We start from the raw sequence: 21,443 nt of genomic DNA, 5'->3' as shown, positions 1-21,443 counted from the left end.
TGTGGGCAGATAATGTATAATGAAGGACTGCTATTCTAGCTGACATTGTTTTTAATTTTTTTATTTTATTTCGATGTGTTTACATTACAATTCGACCCCGGTCCAGTCTGCACTGGACCTTAATTAAGCAGTCCTATACCACTTTCACCCTCGACGCATCGCGTTCAATTTCTTTGTCACTCTCGATCGATGCATGAAGCGTTGGCATATTGTATAGAGCATGAGACTTGCATTTTGACGTCACAACAAACTTCTCCAATAGCATAAGACATCCTCTAGCTTTCCAATATTTGCACAATCGTAACGGATCAACCATCCATAGACCTAATTGAGCTACTAGGGCGCTAACTAGCAGCACCGTGAAATGATGATGCCTAAACTTAGTGGTATTGAGCCGAGCGGGGGATAAATTACCAGTTACGTAGAGAACAAGCTTTCAGGGCCAAGACGGGTCGATCCGACCGACCCAACCGTCATCCGCGTATTGATGCAATCAGTCTAACCCCGTCTTAGGATTAATGGTGTTTGTTTTCTACTGGACTTAGATGATTGATTGATTGATTTATTCTACTAAGGAATAAGAGCGTCATGACCAAGCTCTCGTCGCAAGATACTGTCGATAATCCGTAGGGTACGAAGAGGAAGAAACACCGTTGTTGTGTTGCGCCACAATTACGCATACGCTAAAACATGCTCAGGGGCTGATGTGGCTGAACGCTAAAGTGGACCTATCACAGCCTGCACAGGATGACTGAGGAGGGGCATGTCGTGGCTGTTTGGCTGATAGCGCAGATTGCGAGCGCGATTTATGTACCTCTCTGGATATCACTCACTTCCCTATGGATCCGCATCCTGGAGGAAACTAAGATAGATAGTCCCTTATTTTGTAACTTCCCCCCCATGGCGATCGGAGTAAACAAATGTAAGGTATAAATATCGAGGACGGACCCTCCTTAGCTGGCGTGATGGAGTTCAGTCTTCTTTTCCCCTCTCTCAGGTCCCATCCCTTTAAAAGTATCACTTTACGTATTTCATACCTGTTTTCTTTTAATAGTCCAAGTCAATATGGACGGCTTCCTCGGTAAAATCATCGAAAAAGTCGCTGGTGGTGGCAGCAGCAGCAACAGCGGCGGCGGCGACGGCTACTCCTCCTACAATCAGCAGCCCAGCTACGGTGGACAAGGGCAAGGTTACAATTCAGGTCCTGCCCCTCCCCAGGACCTCCCTTACCCGTGGGTCGCCCGCTGGGATGATCGCGACCAGCGCTGGTTTTACGTGAACGAGCAGACCGGCGAGAGGTCCTGGGATCGGCCGTACGGCGGCAGTGGCGGTCAGTCTTACGGAGAGCGATCGTACGGCCAGCCTCAGCCTTCGTATGGGTATGAAGGCGGCTATGGGCAGCCACAGGAACAGCGACCGGAACACAAGGATCATAGTATGATGTATGGTGCGGCGGCGGGCGCGGCCGGTTTAGTGGGTGGTGCGATACTGATGCATGAGGGGGAGAAAATCCGTGAGTTGTCCTTGACTTAGCCGAAAATAGACGGCGTTGGTTTGACTCTGTACAGATGAGGACTGGGATGAGGATAAGGAGAGAATCGAGCAGAATGTTGAGGATTTCCCTGAGGATGCGGCACGGTGGACCGGCGAAAAGGTTTGCACAAGCTCTTCTGCCGTGCTTGCGTATGACCTGCTGTACAGATGCTGACAAAAAATGGTATTAGGTTGGTGAAGTGGAGGCGATTCCAGAGAATATCGAACAGGGCTGGGATCGCACCGAAGACCGCATCGAGAATAAGTGGAACAATGCGGTCGACGACGTCGAGGACTTTCCGGAGAATGCGGCAGAATGGACTGGACGAAAAGTCGGCGAGGTGGAACAATTTGGCGACAATATAGACAATGCCTATGATGAGGGAAGGGCTGAAGGTCGGGATGATTGGTAGACGCCTTCATAAGGGGTCATACCGCATTTCGATAAGGTCATTTATGCATCATTCGCATAGCAGTATTGCAGTCATGATGTACTCGTCGATAAATGACAATGTTTGAATAGCGCTCATTGTGTATTCACACTGCATATCCGTATAAGGTATGCTCTAAGCTTCATTTGCGGCACTGTTTGGTTTCCCCGCACGTGGACCCCCGGGCCTCGGCTGCGGAGAAACGGTTGTTCATTCATCAGCCTTGGCTATTAAACCATCATGCACATCGCGCTGCGGGCCAGCGGTGTGGCCTCGACTGTTATTAAATATCGAGGTTTGTTAGAATTGGAACGTCTAGTGACAGATCACCCACAGCCAGAGATTGACCGGACCCATGTCCAAGTCACCCCTTCCACTCGCAGGAGTTCGAGTCGTCGAGCTCGCAGGCCTGGCTCCAGGTTCGTACCATACCTGCGTTCGAACAATTTGTCTCTGTCTAACCATTATAGGCCCGTTCGCGGGACTTCTACTCGCAGACTATGGCGCGTCACTGCTGCGCGTTGATCGGCCGAATTCCATCTCCACAGACCAGTTGACTCGCCGGAAAACGTCCATCACATTGGACCTGCGGGACAAAGCTTCGCACCGCCTCCTTCTCTCTATCCTGTCAAAGGCCGATGTCCTGATTGATCCCTACCGTCCGGGCGTGCTGGAACGTCTGGGCCTCTCTCCGTCTGACGTACTCCTGAAACACAACCCGCGCCTGATTGTGGCTCGCATGACGGGCTTCCGTCGGGACGGCAAATACAAAGACATGGCGGGCCATGACATCAATTACATCGCGGTGTCTGGGGTACTGTCCATGCTTGGCCGGAAGGGAGAGCCCCCCTATGCACCGGGCAACATCCTGGGTGATTTCGCCGGCGGAGGCGCCATGTGCTTCCTCGGGATCCTGCTGGCACTATTGGCGCGCGCGCACACAGGACGAGGCCAGGTGGTCGAAGCCAACATGGTAGACGGGTCCGCATATTTGGCGACGATGCCGCGGCTGAATCGGCAGACGCCGCTGTGGAACCTACCTCGCGGCGAGAATATGCTGGACGGCGGCAGTCCCTTCTACGGCACCTACGAGTGCAAAGACCGGGGCAAATATTTCGCGGTCGGAGCGTTGGAGCCGCAGTTCTACGCGGCGCTGATCAAGGGGCTGGGATTTGAAACAGGGGAGCTCCCCGCACGGGAGGACAGGGCGAATTGGCCCGCCCTGCGAGCCGCGTTTGAGCAGCGATTCAAGGAGAAGACGCGGGCTGAGTGGGAGGCCATCTTTGACGGCACCGATGCTTGCGCGACGCCCGTGCTGGAGCAGGCGGAATTGGAACAGAGTGGCTACGAGCAGAGACCTGCGGTGCACCTGGTTGACACGCCCGGTCTTCCGATCCCAGCTGACGACGGCGGATGGACAGGAGGCGGGCTGTTACCCGGTACCGGCGGGCAGGAGACGCTCAAGGCATGGATGGGATGGGAGAAGGGACGGGACTTTGAGATCCGAGGAGATGGCGCATTGGTGTGGATCGAGGGAGGCAAGCCCAAACTGTAGGTAGCGTAGCTGGTGTCTCAGAATGGCCTTCTAGAGCGACGAGATTAATTGGTGGACGCGATCACGATGATACCCATGACCCTCAAGGGAGAGAAGCTTTGGCCATTCAGCATGTGCGGGAGTCGCAAGATGTGAGACAAGTTTAGGGCTGAGAAACGAGATCTGGAGATTCAATTGGGTTTCCCTTGTTTGATTTGGTGGGATGAGGGGGATCCCCAGCCACAGCCACAGCCAGCAACCGACAGTCGGTCGGTCAATCGGTCCGTCGGTCAGCATCAGCAGGGTAGCAGTGGTCCATTTCAATTCTTACAATTATCTTGCTTTCTCCTAACAGATGGACGATGGAGATTCAAAATATTGATACTGCTGCGAAGGTGTCTGATTCAGGCATGCGTGCACAAGTTGATTATGCAGACTGCAGCGCGTATCTCCGGTACCTTACGTACCTTAGATACACTGGTTACGGTATGAAATACGTACCTCGTACCTTACCAGGCTTACCAGCATCGGAATCCATGGCGAGCTGAAAGGATCGAAACCGGCGGAGATTGCCCCATTCAAGCAGCTCTGGAAATGTCCACTGTTACAACGGCTGAATGTAACCTGCAGGGGTTCCGGTGGGATGATTCGATGGACTTAGCGTTATCAATGTAGACTACCTAATCATCGCGTCATTTGATACTTTCACCACTCTTGGGTTGATGGTGACATTGCAGCGGAGAAACTCTATACAAAATGCTTGATGATTTGTTGCCATTACTGTAATTGATAGTCAGGGCAAAGTAAGCTAGGTATATGTACCTCCCTTCCTGTGCCTGACTGAAGACATAAGATACTCTCTCACTTGTTCCAGTAGCATTATTGGACCTCAGGATCCCGGTATACACCAAGGATCTTTCTTCCGTGCTTCCGGTCATATCTCCAGAGGGTGGAGTATTCTACGTCATGATGCCCTTTAGTCCAGACTAAATTGACGGACCTTCGATGATGAAATTGATCCGAGTTGTTACTCAGGTACCACAGAGGGTAAAACTGACAAGGCATTTGTACCTTTCGAACCTTGGGGACTTAAATCTGTGGTACGACTCGAAGTGGGTATGGTATTTACCAGAATTGTACGTACCATATCAGGACCCCACGTGCCTGAAACTGTGGCGCAGCACCGCTATACTGGTAGACACAAACCCACAAAAGCCTAAAGCAGATAACGATACCTTAGTATGTTCAGCTGGTAAAACCACAAGCCCCAAATACTTCGTCTCCGTATTGATTCATGGAAGGGAAGTTAGTGAACTAACTAGTTATTATGTAACCGCTGACAAAGGTTGACTAGACTGACTATTCGCGGTGCGTGCCCTATCCATGCATCATGACTGGACAAGAAGTAACCCCACGAGGATGACTGCATCTTGACTTTTGAGACTTGAGACTTGATGCTTCAGTACTAACTTAGCTGCTCAACAGAAAACAGCTACAAACACATTGATAAGAGGCACGGACCTTTGTTTGTTTATTGTTTGTGGAGTGCTACCTTGTCATTATTACCCTAACATCGACCTCGTTGGTTGTGTGGTTCCAGTGGTGGAAGACAAAGGGAATGTCCTCAAGTCATGACTTCATGGTGATGTCTCTTACTTGTTCTTTTAGTAACCAGGCCAAATTTCAATGCTTTCATTTATTGGTATTGTTATTAGGCTTTATTATCTAAGTGGTCATGGAGGTATGTACCTACGTAATAACTAACAGTTATTCTGTGGATGAAACATGTGGCTGTGTGATGTTTACGATTACCATAATCTTCCCTCCCTTGAACCTGTACTTGGTAACAGTACCAGTAAGGTACCGGTCCGTACTAACCAAACTGGGTCTTGAAAAGCGAAAACTACTTTTTTTCTGTGTTCCGTTCGCCTTCTTTCGCTCATCTCATGGGGCCGACCGATTAATACTCCATACGAAGGTATGTTTAAACAGCCATAGCTCTCCTCTTGTCTCGTCGAGGTTGGCTGATTTCTATTACTCCTTCTTTCTCTCTACTTTTCAGCTGTCATCTATTGCCAGCGTGTCTGTCCAAAGTGGCTTGCTGAATCTGCAGTCAGATAACCGCCCAAGACCGCCAAGGCCTCCCCTCGTGCCTGTTCCCAAAGCGGCCTGATCGATCATTCTCCTGTCGCTGCTCCTCACGGCATCAAGTGCTGCTCCCTGTAACCTCGACTGAGAACAGAAAGTTGGCCGCTTCGAGCATTGGAATCTTTGCGTTTGGTTTCTTTCTTTGAAACTCATGAATCCGCACGATTCCTTTGTTGAAGCAATTCTTTCCCTTTCCTTCTATCTTGCCCTCGCTGCAGCCGCCGGATACCGCTGCATGTACCACACAACGGAATCGCCGGCCAATTCGCTGATCCATCCATCATCGCGCGACAAGACAAACTCGGGTTCCCTTACTTCCAACACGCCTCTTCCTTCCATTCTCAATCAAGGCGACTTTTTGCAGTCGTTTTCTACTCGCCAAGGTCGCCAAGGCAGCTATTGCCTGCACTCGACTCTTGTCGCTTCTACTTAACAAGTAACCTTTGGAAACTTCGTTTCTCCCGCAAACTCTCAACTGATTTCGGTCCTGCATGGCTGGCGTGCAAGCTCCACCCGCCATGACCGACTATCGACTCCCGATTCACCAGGCACCTTCTCGGAAGCCCGTCCCTGGCATGCATCGTGGATACCCTTTCCAATCCTACGAGCCTCACCAGCAACAGCCGCCGCACCATTATCGTTCGCAGCAACAGCAACAGCACCACCACCCACAACAAGAAGTTTCTCCCCATCCCTCAGTATCCTCGGCCAGCCGCAATCGAACTTCTTCGTCCCATGTCTCGCCGTACGGGGCGCATCAGCAACAATATGCCGGTGCCCCTTCGCCGCATTACACAATGACCAGCCACGTTAGTCACCCGTCGAGGCGCCTGTCTAGTGCCACCACCTCCACCAGCTCGACCGGAAACAACTTTAGCTCTGATATCCGCCGCAGTACATCATCCCGTTCGACCAGCGCTCAAGTCGGCTACGTGGCTCTCATGCGCAGGCAGAAGGCAACTGTCTGGTGTGATCGAGCTCAGCCTGAAGATCCCCGACTTCGGGCCCAAAAGCTGGCGGATAAGAAGAGAGCCTACCTGGAAGTCCACGGCGCCGGACGCACCGGTACCCTGGGAAGCGGCAAGAACAAGCTTGGAAACAAGGGAGTGACGGAATTTTCGGCGTCAACTCTCGTTGGAGCGACCGTTCCGGTCCGTCTCAGTGCAAACGAGGTGGGCGACGGAGACGAGGATGGACACAGTGACAATGGATTTCCTCATCGCCGCACGGGCAGCGGCCGCAGTTCTCTCGGGAGCAATTACCGCTACCCTAGTGGCTACCAGCGGCCTTCCCAGGGCACTCCTGGGAGTAATAATACTCCTCCCAACGAAAAGGCTGATTTTCCGGAGGTTACAGAAAATCCTCCGGCGGAGCGCCACGAGGAGGAAAAAGCCTCATCTGCCAAGGACGATTCTGCCACTAGTCATAGCAAGACTAGTGAGCAAGAGGATAGCTTCGGATCAGTAGGTGACATGACTGCGCCCAGTGCCGCCACCACCGCTGCTGAGAAGGCCCGGAAGGCGGACGAGTTGCGGCGCAGAGGCAGTGTGGACGAACGGACGACCACGATGACGAACGTGCGACTCTTCGTCGCAAATCCCGATCTCAGTGACTGAGTGATTTGCACTGCGGACATCCCGCCAGGACTTTTTCGCTTGAGCAGCAGTCAGAGACAGCCGGGCTCGGGTTCTGGTAGCAGGATTCATTACCCAATTTTATGCTGGGCATAAAAGATAGGGTCCCGCGTCGCTGATTTCTATCGCTCTCAACATCACTTACTATCCATTTTCCTTACCTTTCTCTTTCTTTCTGCGGCCGGCTTCCATCTTTACTGCTGCATACTGTTCATGATGGGTTGCTTGAAGGCTCAAGCTGACCCTTTCTCATTTTACGTGGGGTTATTCTACCTTCACTACATTGCTCGACATCTCTGCCTACGACGCATGCGTTTTCATCTGCTCACTGTCTGTATTTGCATCTTTTGCACCTTTGCGGCGCTCTTATACCAATCTCTTGCGCCGTATCGCTAATTCTAATAATATGACTTGTACATACCCAGCATTGACTTTTAATTGACGTAGACACACAGCCGCTGACCGTCGTGTTTGTCACTCGTGTACGCAGTACGGGAACAGGGCCATTTATTTTTTTTGTTGAGACGTTATGAGCCCGGTCCCGAGCGTATTGCCTTGATTCGAATGAACTCGTTAATAGAAATACTCGTTCCACGTTGAACAGACGTGTCTTTCCATTATTTGATACAACGATCAGAAAACTGATCCCTGTCCACGACTCCGTATGAGATCTATCCCCAAGTACATCCCTGCCTCAGGCAACCCAGAGATCACGCTTCCCTGGTCCGACACAAGAAGGAAAAAGAAGTGCCGCCTGACTCCATCCGACCTCCGATTCCGTCCACACACTGGCCGGTATCTCAAAGCCTCAATTCTCGACCCCTTGCGTCCGCGTCAGAGCTCAGATCCGGGAGAGAGCACGTTTGAAACACTTGAAGAGCTTAAAATGCCTCCCTTGCACTCGGCAGTACATCGGATGCGATAGTGAGATACCGCCGGGACCCAGACGCAATGCAGGCTGCCCGGGACACTGCAGAAGAAAATGAGCGCTTAAGTAGAATAAGTAGGATTTGGCGGCACAGGTACTCTTACTGGAGGAGTAGGTGAGCAGTCCAAATTCCTGGGGTGCTCTGTTTATGGCTCTGTTTCCATCTGTGAGTGGTAAAAGTTGGAGCAGGTGTTGCAGATGAACTTCTTGGGTTTTATTGATTCACTTCTTGCTGAGAGTGCTGGCGCTGCTGAGGAGGATGCCGTTCTGTGTTGTTCTGCGTCTCAACTGACAGATACGAGGACTGCTGTGCCAGGGGAGGGGCTACCGAGCCTACCGGCGCATAAGAAAGCCTCTCTTCCCCTTCCAGGCCTATCATGCGAGTTCCAGTTCCAGTGAATTGATGCGAAGGTGATGTAAGGAGGATGTGGTGCCGTCAGCAATCTTCGTGTGCAGGTCGCTATAGCCTCACAGAGACAACTGGGGTTGTTGGAGCTTGGAGGCACACTGAACACATCACAGGGGAAGGCTTATCTAGGCTGGACAGGTGTAGACTAAGATAATGATGACGATATTACACGAGGAACTGTCCACATAAAACTGCATATGGCAAACTTCCAGGATGCTCTATACGATATTCAGTGGTGCTCAATATGGTGAAGCCCATGGTGATGGGATATCCAGTAAATCGCAGATGTTTCATGTTGGTAAAGGGCCCTCAACTGAGTAGATCCTTGCCATTACTGCAATGAATAAGCCGAGAAGGGTTTCGCTTCAAGTCAATCAAGGACCCTTTGGTCAACTGTCAGAGTAAGCTACAATCTCATCTCCTGCACCGCAAGCGTTCAAGCAGATCAACCATGGACATTCAGCTTAATGTCTCCTGATTCGATCCCTGAAATCCATTCAAGGATGGTAAAGCTGGAATTGGAGTCGCCGCGCAGCCGAGCTGTGTGTCCTCAGCTCCATCCCTAAAGCTGTTAGAGGTAGACTTTCAGGTCAATTCATATTCACCAGCTAATGCCTGGAGGGCAGAAGAAATCACTTTAAACCAGCAAGAAAAAGGAACTGAAATGGAAAGGGTGTTAAAACAGCGGGAAAGCACGTGCTTTTTCCCTCCGCAGACGCGAAGAAGGCGCGAACTTCAATTAACGCGTGTCTCACAACACGGCTATGGAAGGGTACCGACCTGACCTCTCATGGCTTGACCTTCCCTGAGCAGTCTCTGGGCAAAGAAATTGACATCTGGATTTAGCTGTTTTAACTAGATAGCCTCGAGACCTGCACAGAATGGAAGTATCCGTTGAGAGCTCGTCGGGTCTCTCTCCCCTTCCACCTCAGTCATATCCCACTTCGCCGTCAGCGTCGAGAAAGCGCTCAGTCCAGGAGATTGACGCATCACCACATTCGCCAGAGAGCAGGAAGACATCAAAAATATGTGATCAAGAAAATCAAGACCCATCATTATCTCACGTTGCAGCGTCCTGCACCTCGACCGAGCAACATCTCAAATCACCATCAGCTCCCCCAGCCAGCATTGAAATTTCAAGCCAACAGAATGGTGCGAATACAACAACGCCTGGCGGATCGGTGTTTGTAGCAGTTCCTCAGCCAAGCTCTACGGCGGAAACCACACCAAGGAATACAGAACCATCGACCCCTCCGAAGAACGCCAACGCCGCTACGCCGAGTGCCAAAAAGCGAAAGTTGTCCCCTGCAAGCAAAGAAGCTAAACAACAAGAGAAGGAAGCAAAAGAACGGCAGAAGTTAGAGGAGAAAGCCAAGAAAGAAGAGGAGAAGCGCATAAAGGAAGAAGAGAGGAAAAAGCGCGAAGCCGAACGGGAGGAGGAACGTAAGCGGAAAGAAGAGAAGAAGAGACTGAAGGAAGAGGAGAAGGCCGCTAAAGAAGAAGAGAAACGCAAGAAAGAAGAGGAGAAGTTGAAGAAGGAAAGGGTAAGCATCTTGCCATCCAAAGATGGCACTTTTTAATCCAATGGTCTCTTCTGCTTGCTAACCTCGGATTAGGCGCAAACCAAACTGAATGCATTTTTCGCCAAACCCAAGCCTCCAGCACAGCCAGCTGACGATACTGCTTCCGACTCACTCAAGATACCGATCGCCGATGGTGCCTCAAACTCGACGTCCCAGAACCCCACTCTGCCTCTTTCTGACTATCAACGAGAATTTCCCGACTTCTTTTTACAGTCTCACACAAGGATCGCCCCGCCGCACCGGTTCGAACGCGACCCAGAGGCTCTTTCTCACATGCAAGAAAGGGTCGACTCTTGCCTACAATCCTATCGGAATGGGTCCGCAGAGCCTTTGTCATTCCGCCCATCTGAACTATTCCGAATCATGCCGTATAACCGGCGGCGTGGAAGACAGGCTGCCTCCGTCAAAGAGATTCTGCTTAAAATGCAGAGTCTCAACGAGCAGTCCGACCCTGATTCTGCACGGCGGGCGCAAGATTTGCTCAGACGCATCAAAATGAAATCTCTGAAGTTTGGTGAAGATGTTCGACCTCCTTACCAGGGCACTTTTACCAAGACGCTTCCGGAATCTGCTGCTTCTAAACTCATGCGCAACCCCTTCCACCGTGGTCTACCCGATATCAACTACGACTATGATTCCGAGGCCGAGTGGGAGGAGCCGGAAGAGGGCGAAGATCTTGATTCCGAGGAGGAGGAGGAAGGAAGTGAGGAAGGGGATGATGACATGGATGGGTTCTTGGACGACGATGAGGATAACCTGGAGGGCAAAAGACGATTGATAGTGGGAGATTTGGAGCCTCTGAGTACCGGGCTACGTTGGCAAGGCGAAGGCGGAGACCACGAGCTGGAAATGTACAGGATCCAGACGATCACGGACTCGGTTACCTTCCCTATTGACCCATTCTCCACGGCATATTGGCAGAAACCAAAGCCAGCAGAGCAACTCCCAGCCGGTGGCGTGGGCCGTTCCACTCTCCATTCATTCATGGTCGTTCCTCCAAGCACTCAATCCCAAACCGCTGCGCCTACTACCGAAGGAGTAACCCCGACCCTCGTGACCGCAAGTGGCAAGGCAAAGCGTACATTGACACCAGAGCAGCTGGCCGAATTTAAAGAGGTGGTGAATGGGAGCGACCTGACGAAAACAGGCCTGATCGAGGTTCTGAAGAAAAGGTATAAGTTCTTCTGTTAGCCCCCCCGGACGAGTTTCAGTTCAGCTTCGTGCTAATGACGCTTCACTAGATTTCCCAAGGTATCGAAAGACGTACTTAAGGAGACCCTTACTCACATGGCGACGCGTGTTGGACAGCGGGAGATTGACAAAAAGTGGGTGTGCAATTAGAGGGATGAAGGGGAGGACAATATCCGTATCAGCGTGGATCCGCAAGATATACACTGCCTCGGTTTGCAAAGATGGGAGTTATGGCGTACGTCGTTATTCTAGAATCACTGTGGGGCAATTCCCAAGACGTCTACGGGTTGAGCGTCTGTGATTTCATGGACATTTGTGGGACAACAGCATGAATCGAGTCAACTGATTGCATTTACGATACCTGTGCTGGCTGTGGCACTTGAACTTGGTCGCGTCTCATCTTTAGGTCGCAGAAGCGAAAAACGATAGCAGAGATTTGATTGAACTATATTATCCTCCATTATGACATTTATTTCAATGTAAGAATAGCATATGTGCAGACTTCGATTCTGTTCTTCAGCTCACCTTGAACAAGTGCCAGGACAGCTGAACGGCTATTAGGGATCCTGCTCTTCTCTTTCATGGGCTGGACATAAGATCACGGTAACCTAGAGAGGTTTAGACTGATCTCTGGGGTTGTCCGATTGGGACACGTGCCATGTGGGGAATAACAGCCTGTCTTTCTTGTTGGTAATAATAATATTATTGATTCAGGTCCAAGTGTCATCCCAGTGTATCCGTATGTAGCCAAGGAAGCATCCATCTACTGATTGCCGTCCACCCGGAAAATAATATTTCGAACCTCGGAATCCATGGAGTTTCTATGGTCTACTATCTATATGCACCTGCAAGAGAGTACCTTACCGTATGCAGCCGTGATAATCATGAGGATGAGTCTTTTTCCATTTTCATGGAAGTGCTCAATAATCACCAGAGGAGATGAGAGTCAAGAGACAGCTGGCGGGAGGGATGAGGAGGGGGACTGACCAATCAAAACAGGAAAAATGGACAACTCGCCATGCATGCATTGCCAACACATCAACTATCCAGGGCTGTCTACTCCGTACTCCGTTCCCTTCAAGCATCAGCGTTGCCCATCAATCCGCGACATGGATGACACGATACCCTTGGTCTAGGTACTTCGGAAAGGTACCTACATAGGAAACTACAATAGGCGAGGTACCTACTACTCCAGAGTCAGTCAGCAACAAACTCCTCTCATTCGACGCCGATGCGCTTTCAATGGCCGTCTCCAGCCATCCATCGAGTCGAGAAGGACGATCTGCGACCGAACCAGAATCATCTTGCCTCTAGACGATCTGCAAGGCGACCGAGTGGGAAACGTCTCTGACTTTCGCGGAGGTTATCGAAGAATTCCTTCTCCGTAGTCTAGTTTAACTCATCGAGATAGTCTCTACTCATTATTGATGGCAAAGGAGCAAACAAAGTACCAAGTAGCAAATAATACCGAGAGCCTTGATTCAAACTACAGCACTCTGGCTTCGAGGCAATAATACCATTATTATTGCAGAACAGTGACTCTGACTCAAGAATTCTGCTGGTCCTACACTAAATAAAACTCTCAGCAACCATCAAGAAAGGGACACACGTTATATGGCCCCTCTTCCAGCTGGGATCATTTCCTCCTAGCAGAAGCAGTAGCAGTAGTAGTAGCATTATTGATTTGTTGGCAAGACTCACCACCTGCATCTCTTTAGTATCTATCCATCCACTCATCCATCCACTCGTCCTCCATTTCTTCTTTCGATTCTGCCCCTCTGCAGTCTGCATGTCATCCTTCTAGTTACCGTTCGACGTACTTAGTCAAGCATTCATCCTCAAAAAGGTCATCCTATCTCGTCCATTATCTACCCTATTGTCTCCTTCGTCGGGTCCTCTCCCACTTTCTCTTCTGCAAACCAGCCTGCCAGGCCTTAGCTCGCATACTACGGTAGAAGAAGACTATTTGGTGACTTCTTCAATCCTTCCTCATAATTATCTGCTTATTTTCCCTACGACGTATCATCACTGCCATTGATTGAAATCTTCACCCTCTTTCTGGATTCCTGCATCACACTAGCACAGCGCCTCTCTGAGCATCTTCGTATAACTGCGCCAAATCCCCGAGCTTCCTCGCGTCCACTGCTTCGTCTTACTCCCTGCGTTTTCACAACTCTCCATCTCACTCTGGAGCGGTCGGCAGTTGCGGACAATCCTCAACATCGTGATGAGGAGCGGTCTTCCATCTCATCGAGTTCAGTAGGAGAATCATGTGCTAAGGAGCAGGTTTCTGGCGCCCGAGCCATTCCGCGATCTCGACTGTCCTCTTGGCTGGGTGGCCGGGGCACTGTCCATGGCAACACCATGTTCGATGCCCAACGCGATGGTCTACCGTCAATTCTGGCCTCTTATGTGACCTGTGAGTGCACCCTATCCATTTGCCTCCGTTATTTCAAATTTAAATTGGACGGGAGAGCGGATTCCTTTCTCTTGTGACAAGCAGAAGAATCTTTTTTTTTTTTTTTTTGGAGGTGCTGATATCCCCAACTTCGATTTAACTAATATCCCTATCTCAGCCCTATTACCCCTATCATCTCAAGCTACTACTTCAACATGTAATTCCGCGAGTCGCGCGCAAGATTCCTCTTCGGTGTCTCAGCCATCTACTGTTCCAACTCCCAGCATGTCGCCCATGCTGTTGGTTCCCGACGACGGGAGCGTTGATCGCTCCTCCGTTTCACAGGTTGATCTGACCATAGGTGAGTCTGATGACTCGGGCCGTTCCAGTGCGCAATTCATAGCAGCTTCCATGCGCTCGGATGGCCGCCAGGCAATGGATCAACCACCAACAACAACCACACCACCGTCCGTATCAACGGAGCCCCCCAAGGTCTCATTTGAGGATTTTGCGATCCGCTATCGCCAAAACCAGCACAAGCAAGCCCGTCGCAAAACGCTGGAAAACCGTCTTCATGCCACCAAGATATCCATTGGTATCTCCGCACGCTTGGTTCGCGTTGGAGGCGTCGTGCAGCGCGGTTTAGTTGAAAGTCTGAAACATGAGGATAAGGCGAACTTCCTGGCCTTGTATCATACCCTCTTGGACCTCCAGGATTCCCATGATATGGCCATGCGTCGCCACTTCCACCGGCAGGACCCATCGGAAGACTGGTCTTCTGCGCAGGAATCTGCTGTGGAACGTTCCCCGGATTTTTTCCTTCAGCTCAGCCCTCAGTCAAGGTCCGATCTTCTTGGGATTTTGCAGTTGGTCCGGACCAACCCTCAGTTCCTTTGTGAGAGATTATGCAGCTTGACGTCCGCGCAGCTGAATGCCTTATTATCCTCGTCGGCCACATCTCTGGACTCTGGTGATCACACATTCCTTTCTGCGGCCCGTTCACGGAACCAGTATTCTCTGCCTAAACGCGCTTCTGCTGCATCCGTTCCTTTCCGAGATCATGCTGTCAATTTTGAGAGAACGGACGCCATTTCCAACTTGGTCTTCAATGTTTTTGCTACTCCCGTGGACTCTGATACCCCGAGGCTCGCTTGCGTTTGGACGTTTGGTCTTCTGTTTGCGCTGAACTTGTCACCCAAGGAGGCAATAGGTTCTATCCCCTCATTGGCCACATCCTCTCATCCTGGACCATGGGCAGCGCCTGGAAAGCCAGACCAAAGTTCGAGCTCTACCTCATGGACATCCTCCAGACTGGCGCGTTCCTCCTGGAACATATTGAAACCCCAGCCGGACTGGGCTTTGATGCGGGGTCCCTTGACCCGTTGAAAACTGACGTTGCTGAGGAATATTTCGCCTCTGCTGTAGATGCCCTATTCAAACTCCTTGATGACCCAGACGCAGGCTTCCCTCATGCAGTGTTCATGTTTGCTCGCGCCATTTTGCAGAAACTGGGTCACCCCGACAGTCGTACCCGTTTTCTAGAGTATTTGCTCCTCCAGTGGTTCTTCCCTAAATTTCTCTCTGGGGCTCTTGCTTATCCCGAGGTCTGTTCCAGTCCGTCTTTTGACGTTATGATTCTTGGACTCGGAGAAAACTGATCTCCTCTTTCTTTTAGACCCTCGGCCTTCTTCTCGATTTTCACATCAGAAAAGACGCCAGAGAAAAGCTTCTTGGACAGGTTGCCCTTAGGGCGTATTCGCAGGTCTTTGCTATTCTACGCTCAATGTAAGTCCTGCCATTTCTTGAACGTTCTGATGAGTGAGAGAGAATTGTCTTAACCCATTGATCTTCTGCGACAGGCATCACTTTTCAATGACTCGTCCTGCGGTCCGGCAACATGTTGAGAACATGCTTCATCGGTTCGAGACAACGGACAATGACAACATGCAATTTGCGCAGCGCTCAGAACCCAGAAGTCATCAGGAATCACCGTGCGCTTTTCTCATGCTATCTGCTACAGATGTGTTAACCCTACTGGGCGCCCTGTTTCCCACGGCGACATCTCCCGCATGTAGCTCTCCCACTCCCTCCTCCGCATCATCTGCGTTGTCTCCCAGCTCCTTGCAGTCGTTCCCTGATAGACGTACCACCACCGTCCCAGAGCCAGGGTTCTACCGGCGTAATCTGAATGGTGGCTCTTCTCCGCAGTTTTCCTCAAAGGCATTCTCCTCCGCAGACATGGACTTCTTTTCTTGCTCAGAAGATCGCCTGAGTCGCAACGCTGACCGTATCCGCTTTGAATTGTCTGCTTTGGTCGAGCCTGATGGTCGTCCCGGTCTCGAGTACCCCTCCACGGAAGAATGGGCTATCTTCTCTGTCACCGACGGCGGTCATCGCCTAGTCTGGGGTCTATTCTCCGATGGCCAGCTCAGCGATGCTGGGAACTTGTCCGCTGATACCTGTCCGTCCACCACTCTGGGCATGGAGGACAACTTCGAGGCTCTCCACACAGCGATCATCAAGCTCGTCCGGCAGAACCCTACTGGAGATCGCTCAGACTACTGCGGGAAGCGCGACCAAATGGCCCCTTCACAATCCTCTTCGCTGAAGAAAAGATTCAACCAGGCCATGTCACACTGCCACCATACTTCTGATTTTATGGGTGCCCACTATTGGTGGAACGCTAGTCGTCAGCTTCGTCGCAGTGTCGCCGACGTGCCCTCTCGCCTTGGTGATGACTCATGGATTCTGGAACCTATGCACACGTCGTGCTCACGCTCGCTCCGGGTAGCTCACTCCGTGATCGAGCGCTGCGAAACCGACTTTGTGGCACTGGATCGCAGTTTGTGGCAACTGCAGGGAACTGTGAAGGAGACGATCAAAACCATTACGAAGTTGCGAAACAAGATGTGGTACATGACCGACGTCAAGAACTCGATGCGGTACGAGGACGCAAGGAATGTGGCATTGGCACTGAAGACGATGGTCTACTCCGCTCGCCTTTATCAACCAAGCTCTACCAACGAGCGTCGAACGCGCAGCAGCCCCCGTGCATCGGGAGGATCCGTTCTGCAAAAGCCAGAGTTGCAAGTGATGAATGTCATGAAAGCACCCAGCAGCCAAGGCGGCCCGAATAAACTCTCTGATGAGCAGGTCGAGTTGACTCGGAAATGGCTGGCACAGAACAATATCGACAATTTTTGCAAGGGCGAAGAACGTATTCACCGCTTCTGTTACGAGGTCAAAGTTAGTGTCAACCGACTCGTCGGTGATACAATGGCCGAGGCCCCTGTTCTCTGGGCCAGCGAATTGTTCCAAAAGGAGCGCGTCAAGTTCGAAGGGACCAGTAACCGAAGCTTCCTTGGCCTTTCCTCGTCAAGTTTGCGCCCAATGAGCACTGCTGGTGAAGAGTTGTCATTTGCTTCCCAGTCCTCTGGTGGCAGTCTCCGCTCGTCCGATACCTTTTCCAGATACACTCAAGACCTGCCACCACTGAATCGCAAATCCTCCTTTCAAAGCTCGATTTCCGATAAGTGGAGGATCCACCGAGACCCCTCTACTGCTGATGGACTTTCGATCGGAGACTCGCCTTCCAAGGCAACCTCCGTATCAACGGGTGACACATACAGTACGTTTTGGTCTGTACCACATCAGAATGCACCCTATGCAGCAAGTGCGTCGAGTTTCTACTCCCGCCCGCCGTCGATGCTCAGTGAGGCTGTTGTTCAGCCGGCTCGCCAGAAGGATTGCAAGGGCCAAGGCAAAACCGCTTTCCTGGACGAATTAAAACAGGCTCTGACAAGTCTACTTTTGAGTGATCTGGGTTCACCCGTCTGGAGCTGTGGAAGCGAGACAGACGCCTGGTTTGGGAACGCCTTGGACCAAGAGCGAATCCGGGTACAAATGAAGAAGCGAGAGAAGATCCAGCGCTTCTATGCAGAGTGCAATGCGCGCACAGTCCGCCAAATAACAAGATGCAACCAATCTAAGGGCCGAAGAAGCAGGTCACTGGGGCCTCCCATATCGGGACGGGCTCAAGAGTCGGATGACACCTCCTCAGTGCCCATGTCCGAGAGCGCTCGAGCGGCCGAAGATCAATCTCCATTTTCGTACGGGCTCGTCTTCCGCCAATTGATCGAGATATTTTCGCGCCACGGGAACCCGTTTGTCAAGCTAAATGCATTGCGGGATTTGAGAGCATTGGTCATTGCGTCCTTGAACGTGGATAATGATGACAAGCCCTATGCGCATGCCGATCAGGAACATGCGCACTCGAGGGAACTCGGGCTCCATGGCAAAAGAGCTGCACGGTATAGCTTCTCAGAATCACCAACCCTCCGTGGAGCTGAGAAGGACTTCCTGCAAACCCCGACGTCTCCAGCGGCCGAATCTCTCGCTTTTGACTCTCGGCCTTCAGAATATTCCGCACCTACGGAGAACCAAATTGTGGACGCACTGCGTAGCCTTCTCTTAGAAGTGAAGCCTAAGACTCTTTTCCGAGACCTACAATTTATTTCAGCATTCGTTCCCAGCGAGACCCTAAATAAGTCCGACAGTGGAACTGCATTTTTGCAATTTGGCTTGGCAGCGTTAAGTCTCAAGGAAGAGGTCTGCAACAGCATGGTCGAGATTGCCGATCGGATTGTCTCTCAGGAACTGAGCCGACGCCATGTGCCTCAGCCCTTCGGCTTCAACGCAAGACCGAGCCACGCCATTGAGGATGCTGCTGGGATGTGGATTATTACTGCAAAAGAAGGAAATCCTGTCGCCCAGCGGGAGCTGGCGATACTCTATTTGACCCATCCAGAGCTTCTCCCCCGTGTCACGCTGCCACTTACTTCTCCCAGAGATACATTCAAGGCTGAGATGATGTACCGCCGTGACAAGGACAGCAAGTCCGATCCGCAGAGCATGTGCCTGGCGCTGCACTGGATGCAGCTGTCAGCCAACGGAGGCGACCAACTCGCGCGGAACAGGCTTCGCGAACGCGAGGAGTTTGATTCCATCGCTTGATTTACGCATCAATACCCGTGTCGTTTCTTGATTGAACTCGGGTGCTATCATTTCTTTTATATCTTTTGGCACTTTACATGTGCTACATTTCCACTTTTTTTCTTTTTCTTTTTTTTTTTTTTTCTGGATACCACGCTCTGGTTGTTCTTATCCCCTGGGCCTAATATCTTACCATTTCCACACCGGGTCTTTTACTTCTGGCTGATTTTTAGTGCAGATTCTGCGCTTTCATTTCTGGGATCTTAGAGCATCTCGGCCGCCTGAATTTGTTTCTTGTAGTTGTATCCTTCTGGCATGTCAGGTTGGGACACTCGTTTAGCACGCTTGGGCAAGAGGACTTGGTTCTACTCGTTTTTCCTGGTATTTTTCGCTCACGGCCTTTGTCTTGAGGGTGGCGATCTGCATACTCGCCTGGCACTATACCATCTAACTTTCTCATGGCTTGAATGCTTGGAGTTGAACACCGTGTATTGGATTTGGAAGACATATACCTTTCCAGGTTTGGCGGCATTTTGTTTCTGGACCCTAGTACTAGAGACGAGCATGATTGGCGAATATACGGAAGTCTCTGAACTCGTTAAGGTTTGTTCATCAAATATGTCAATAGCCGGGATATTGCGACCTAGTCGTAGAGTAGGCGATGCATACGACCTCGATGTAGCATTGATGAATTGGAATTATTACCCTCTTGAGAGTGGTGCATTGATGCATTTGCCCGTCGACGTCATCCGCTTGGTTGCCCCCACGTGCTTCACCCACTTAGTACCTAGTAGTAGAGTGGTCTACCTGACTCTGTCCAGTATCCGTATATACCGACAATTTCAGCCGATTTCCTTATCTGTCTCACTTATCCTTCTACTGTACTACACTCAAGCGAGCAGGAATTCGGACTGTTACCAAAAGGCCTCGAAGTCTCGCACTGACCATCTGTGTACTCCGTACTGTTAAGGCTTGACTCTGGTCACTCGGCAGGCTGAGAAGACCCCGCTAGAAACCCAAAATAACAATCATCCACTGTCATCAGCATCATTCCGTTCGGGTGTTACTCAGCTCTGACTGCTGGTTGATTTGGGCTGAAATCGCACCTGACACTCTCTATCGTTGTCTGACTTGGAAAGTGTCCATACTTCTTGTTTTTGTCTCCATTTCTTTTTCTTTCTTTTTCCCGACCACGCTCTAGACTTCTGCCCTTAGGTTCCCTTGTATTCTTATTCTTTGGTCTTCCCCGCTACTCTTTTCTTCTTCAACTCGACGTGATTCCTACACAAATGATGACCATGGCGCATAACCATGAGGATGTGCCCAAGCGGCCCAAGGGTAAGTTCTACTTGCTTGGTTCAAATGACGTTGAGGTTTTTGACTAGAATCCGCTACAATCAGGCATCCTCAAGAACTCCAGCGGAAACGTCCCTCAGACAGCTCACTCGACAGAGAATTTCTTCATCGATCCAGCACGTATGGACAACGTCGACACGAAGGAAATTACCCTGCAGAACACACTTCAGAACGCTGGTCGGCGCCGGTCGTCATCCAATATGCGCCCTGGGTCGTCTTCTCGACGACAATCTTTGGCGAGCATCCGCGGCCACGACGAGGAGATCTCTCCGCGCTTGAAGTGGGACGAAGCGAACCTGTACCTGACCGAGCAGCAGAAATCAGCCAAGATGAAGATCGACGAGCCCAAGACACCGTTTGCTCCGCACTATGATCCCGCCGAGGACGAAGAGGAACTGCGACTCGCAGAAGCAGAGGAGAGCTTGATCGACGCGCAGGATGTGGTGGTTGATGAACTGGACAAGACCAAGAAGGGACCTCGGAAGGGGACCTCCGTGGATGATATTCCCGACCTGGAACTCGGAGAGCCCGAAGAGCCATCATACGCAGTGGGCAGCGGAGAGGGGAATCGGATCATCCGCGAGCGCAGTCTGAGCAACGAGTCGCACCGCAGCGACAAACATGTTGTAGTCGGAACAGGAGAGGAGAACCATGTCGGTGCGGATGGGGATCATCTCATGACGACGGAAGAGGCCAGAGAGAAGCATCGCCAGTTTGAGCAGATGCGCAAGAGGCATTATGAGATGAGGAATATCAAGGAACTTCTAGCGTGAGTGGCCGTCTTCTTCCGATGGTGTCGGCGCGTACTGACTCTGGCTATTTTCAGGCATCCCGAAAACCTAGACGAGATGGAAGAAGATGATGGTGACGACAACGACAATGGCTCAGCAAACCCTCCACGATGACCATGATCCCAGAGAAGTTCACAATTCGCTGTTCTCAATAAGATCATGTCGATCTGTGACCTTGGATTCCCGCCTTCGATGAGTGTTTGTGTCTTATTTCTGTCAGTGTATATTCCCCAGCGATTGCATTTTTCTGCGTTGTGAAGAGTATCAGGGGTAATTGGGAGTGAAACTCCCACCCAGGTCATTTTCTCTTCATTTTCCGATGAAGAAATCCCACCGTCCCTGTCGGGTTTTCAGTCAGGATAGACGATAAGTATGTGAAATTGTATGTGTATTGAGGGTAAATAGGACTCGGTTCAAGAAATGGATTGCCACTTGTTTAGTCTCTCTGCTCTTTGGTGAATCCAGTTCGAGTCATTAAGTCAGGGATAATAAGGTGCTATCTAGACTACTCCGTG

The 21,443-nt window shown here is 50.9% G+C and overlaps 7 protein-coding genes across 7 annotated transcripts; all 7 read left to right on the top strand.

Moving 5' to 3' along the window:
* The first annotated feature begins 969 nt into the window (after nt 1-969).
* P174DRAFT_438456 (uncharacterized protein) lies at nt 970-2,054 on the top strand. Its single transcript, XM_024826546.1, has 3 exons — nt 970-1,513; nt 1,569-1,654; nt 1,725-2,054. The coding sequence occupies exons 1-3, from the start codon at nt 1,066-1,068 to the stop codon at nt 1,944-1,946; spliced, it is 756 nt and encodes a 251-aa protein (XP_024685261.1). The 5' UTR covers nt 970-1,065; the 3' UTR covers nt 1,947-2,054.
* Nucleotides 2,055-2,217: 163 nt separating this feature from the next.
* P174DRAFT_438454 (CaiB/BaiF CoA transferase family protein) lies at nt 2,218-3,866 on the top strand. Its single transcript, XM_024826545.1, has 2 exons — nt 2,218-2,383; nt 2,435-3,866. Exons 1-2 carry the CDS (start codon nt 2,320-2,322, stop codon nt 3,517-3,519), a joined length of 1,149 nt encoding a protein of 382 aa, XP_024685260.1. The 5' UTR covers nt 2,218-2,319; the 3' UTR covers nt 3,520-3,866.
* Nucleotides 3,867-5,041: 1,175 nt separating this feature from the next.
* On the top strand, nt 5,042-5,882 carry P174DRAFT_85253 (uncharacterized protein). Its single transcript, XM_024832482.1, has one exon. The coding sequence runs from the start codon at nt 5,234-5,236 to the stop codon at nt 5,669-5,671; it is 438 nt and encodes a 145-aa protein (XP_024685259.1). The 5' UTR covers nt 5,042-5,233; the 3' UTR covers nt 5,672-5,882.
* Nucleotides 5,883-6,164: 282 nt separating this feature from the next.
* P174DRAFT_457430 (uncharacterized protein) lies at nt 6,165-7,262 on the top strand (the record flags this gene model as incomplete). The annotated part of the gene is made up of 1 exon (XM_024829550.1): nt 6,165-7,262. One exon carries the CDS (start codon nt 6,165-6,167, stop codon nt 7,260-7,262), a length of 1,098 nt encoding a protein of 365 aa, XP_024685258.1.
* A 2,121-nt stretch (nt 7,263-9,383) lies between these two features.
* Nucleotides 9,384-11,843, top strand: P174DRAFT_448404 (putative chromatin assembly factor 1 subunit A). Its single transcript, XM_024828758.1, has 3 exons — nt 9,384-10,161; nt 10,234-11,372; nt 11,442-11,843. Exons 1-3 carry the CDS (start codon nt 9,499-9,501, stop codon nt 11,539-11,541), a joined length of 1,902 nt encoding a protein of 633 aa, XP_024685257.1. The 5' UTR covers nt 9,384-9,498; the 3' UTR covers nt 11,542-11,843.
* Nucleotides 11,844-13,755: 1,912 nt separating this feature from the next.
* P174DRAFT_428192 (uncharacterized protein) lies at nt 13,756-18,802 on the top strand (the record flags this gene model as incomplete). The annotated part of the gene is made up of 5 exons (XM_024825497.1): nt 13,756-13,810; nt 13,968-14,964; nt 15,000-15,393; nt 15,465-15,574; nt 15,649-18,802. The coding sequence occupies 5 exons, from the start codon at nt 13,756-13,758 to the stop codon at nt 18,800-18,802; spliced, it is 4,710 nt and encodes a 1,569-aa protein (XP_024685256.1).
* Nucleotides 18,803-19,910: 1,108 nt separating this feature from the next.
* Nucleotides 19,911-21,363, top strand: P174DRAFT_85150 (PP1-complex regulatory subunit GLC8). Its single transcript, XM_024832481.1, has 3 exons — nt 19,911-20,119; nt 20,183-20,906; nt 20,964-21,363. The coding sequence occupies exons 1-3, from the start codon at nt 20,071-20,073 to the stop codon at nt 21,040-21,042; spliced, it is 852 nt and encodes a 283-aa protein (XP_024685255.1). The 5' UTR covers nt 19,911-20,070; the 3' UTR covers nt 21,043-21,363.
* The last annotated feature ends 80 nt before the right edge of the window (nt 21,364-21,443 follow it).

This window comes from Aspergillus novofumigatus (assembly GCF_002847465.1).
Source record: "Aspergillus novofumigatus IBT 16806 chromosome Unknown P174scaffold_2, whole genome shotgun sequence".
NCBI classification, from domain to species: Eukaryota; Fungi; Ascomycota; class Eurotiomycetes; order Eurotiales; family Aspergillaceae; genus Aspergillus; species Aspergillus novofumigatus.
This window is presented reverse-complemented; position numbering and strand designations above follow the sequence as displayed.

What these genes read in the sequence shown, in the direction of transcription:
- P174DRAFT_438456 (XM_024826546.1), top strand. Translation starts at nt 1,066, where the DNA reads ATGGACGGCTTCCTCGGTAAAATCATCGAAAAAGTCGCTGGTGGTGGC. An exon ending in GCATGAGGGGGAGAAAATCC is followed by an intron (nt 1,514 to 1,568) that starts GTGAGTTGTCCT and finishes GACTCTGTACAG; the next exon opens with ATGAGGACTGGGATGAGGAT. An exon ending in CACGGTGGACCGGCGAAAAG is followed by an intron (nt 1,655 to 1,724) that starts GTTTGCACAAGC and finishes AAATGGTATTAG; the next exon opens with GTTGGTGAAGTGGAGGCGAT.
- P174DRAFT_438454 (XM_024826545.1), top strand. Translation starts at nt 2,320, where the DNA reads ATGTCCAAGTCACCCCTTCCACTCGCAGGAGTTCGAGTCGTCGAGCTC. An exon ending in GCTCGCAGGCCTGGCTCCAG is followed by an intron (nt 2,384 to 2,434) that starts GTTCGTACCATA and finishes TAACCATTATAG; the next exon opens with GCCCGTTCGCGGGACTTCTA.
- P174DRAFT_85253 (XM_024832482.1), top strand. Translation starts at nt 5,234, where the DNA reads ATGGAGGTATGTACCTACGTAATAACTAACAGTTATTCTGTGGATGAA.
- P174DRAFT_448404 (XM_024828758.1), top strand. Translation starts at nt 9,499, where the DNA reads ATGGAAGTATCCGTTGAGAGCTCGTCGGGTCTCTCTCCCCTTCCACCT. An exon ending in AGAAGTTGAAGAAGGAAAGG is followed by an intron (nt 10,162 to 10,233) that starts GTAAGCATCTTG and finishes ACCTCGGATTAG; the next exon opens with GCGCAAACCAAACTGAATGC. An exon ending in ATCGAGGTTCTGAAGAAAAG is followed by an intron (nt 11,373 to 11,441) that starts GTATAAGTTCTT and finishes ACGCTTCACTAG; the next exon opens with ATTTCCCAAGGTATCGAAAG.
- P174DRAFT_85150 (XM_024832481.1), top strand. Translation starts at nt 20,071, where the DNA reads ATGATGACCATGGCGCATAACCATGAGGATGTGCCCAAGCGGCCCAAG. An exon ending in TGTGCCCAAGCGGCCCAAGG is followed by an intron (nt 20,120 to 20,182) that starts GTAAGTTCTACT and finishes CGCTACAATCAG; the next exon opens with GCATCCTCAAGAACTCCAGC. An exon ending in AATATCAAGGAACTTCTAGC is followed by an intron (nt 20,907 to 20,963) that starts GTGAGTGGCCGT and finishes GGCTATTTTCAG; the next exon opens with GCATCCCGAAAACCTAGACG.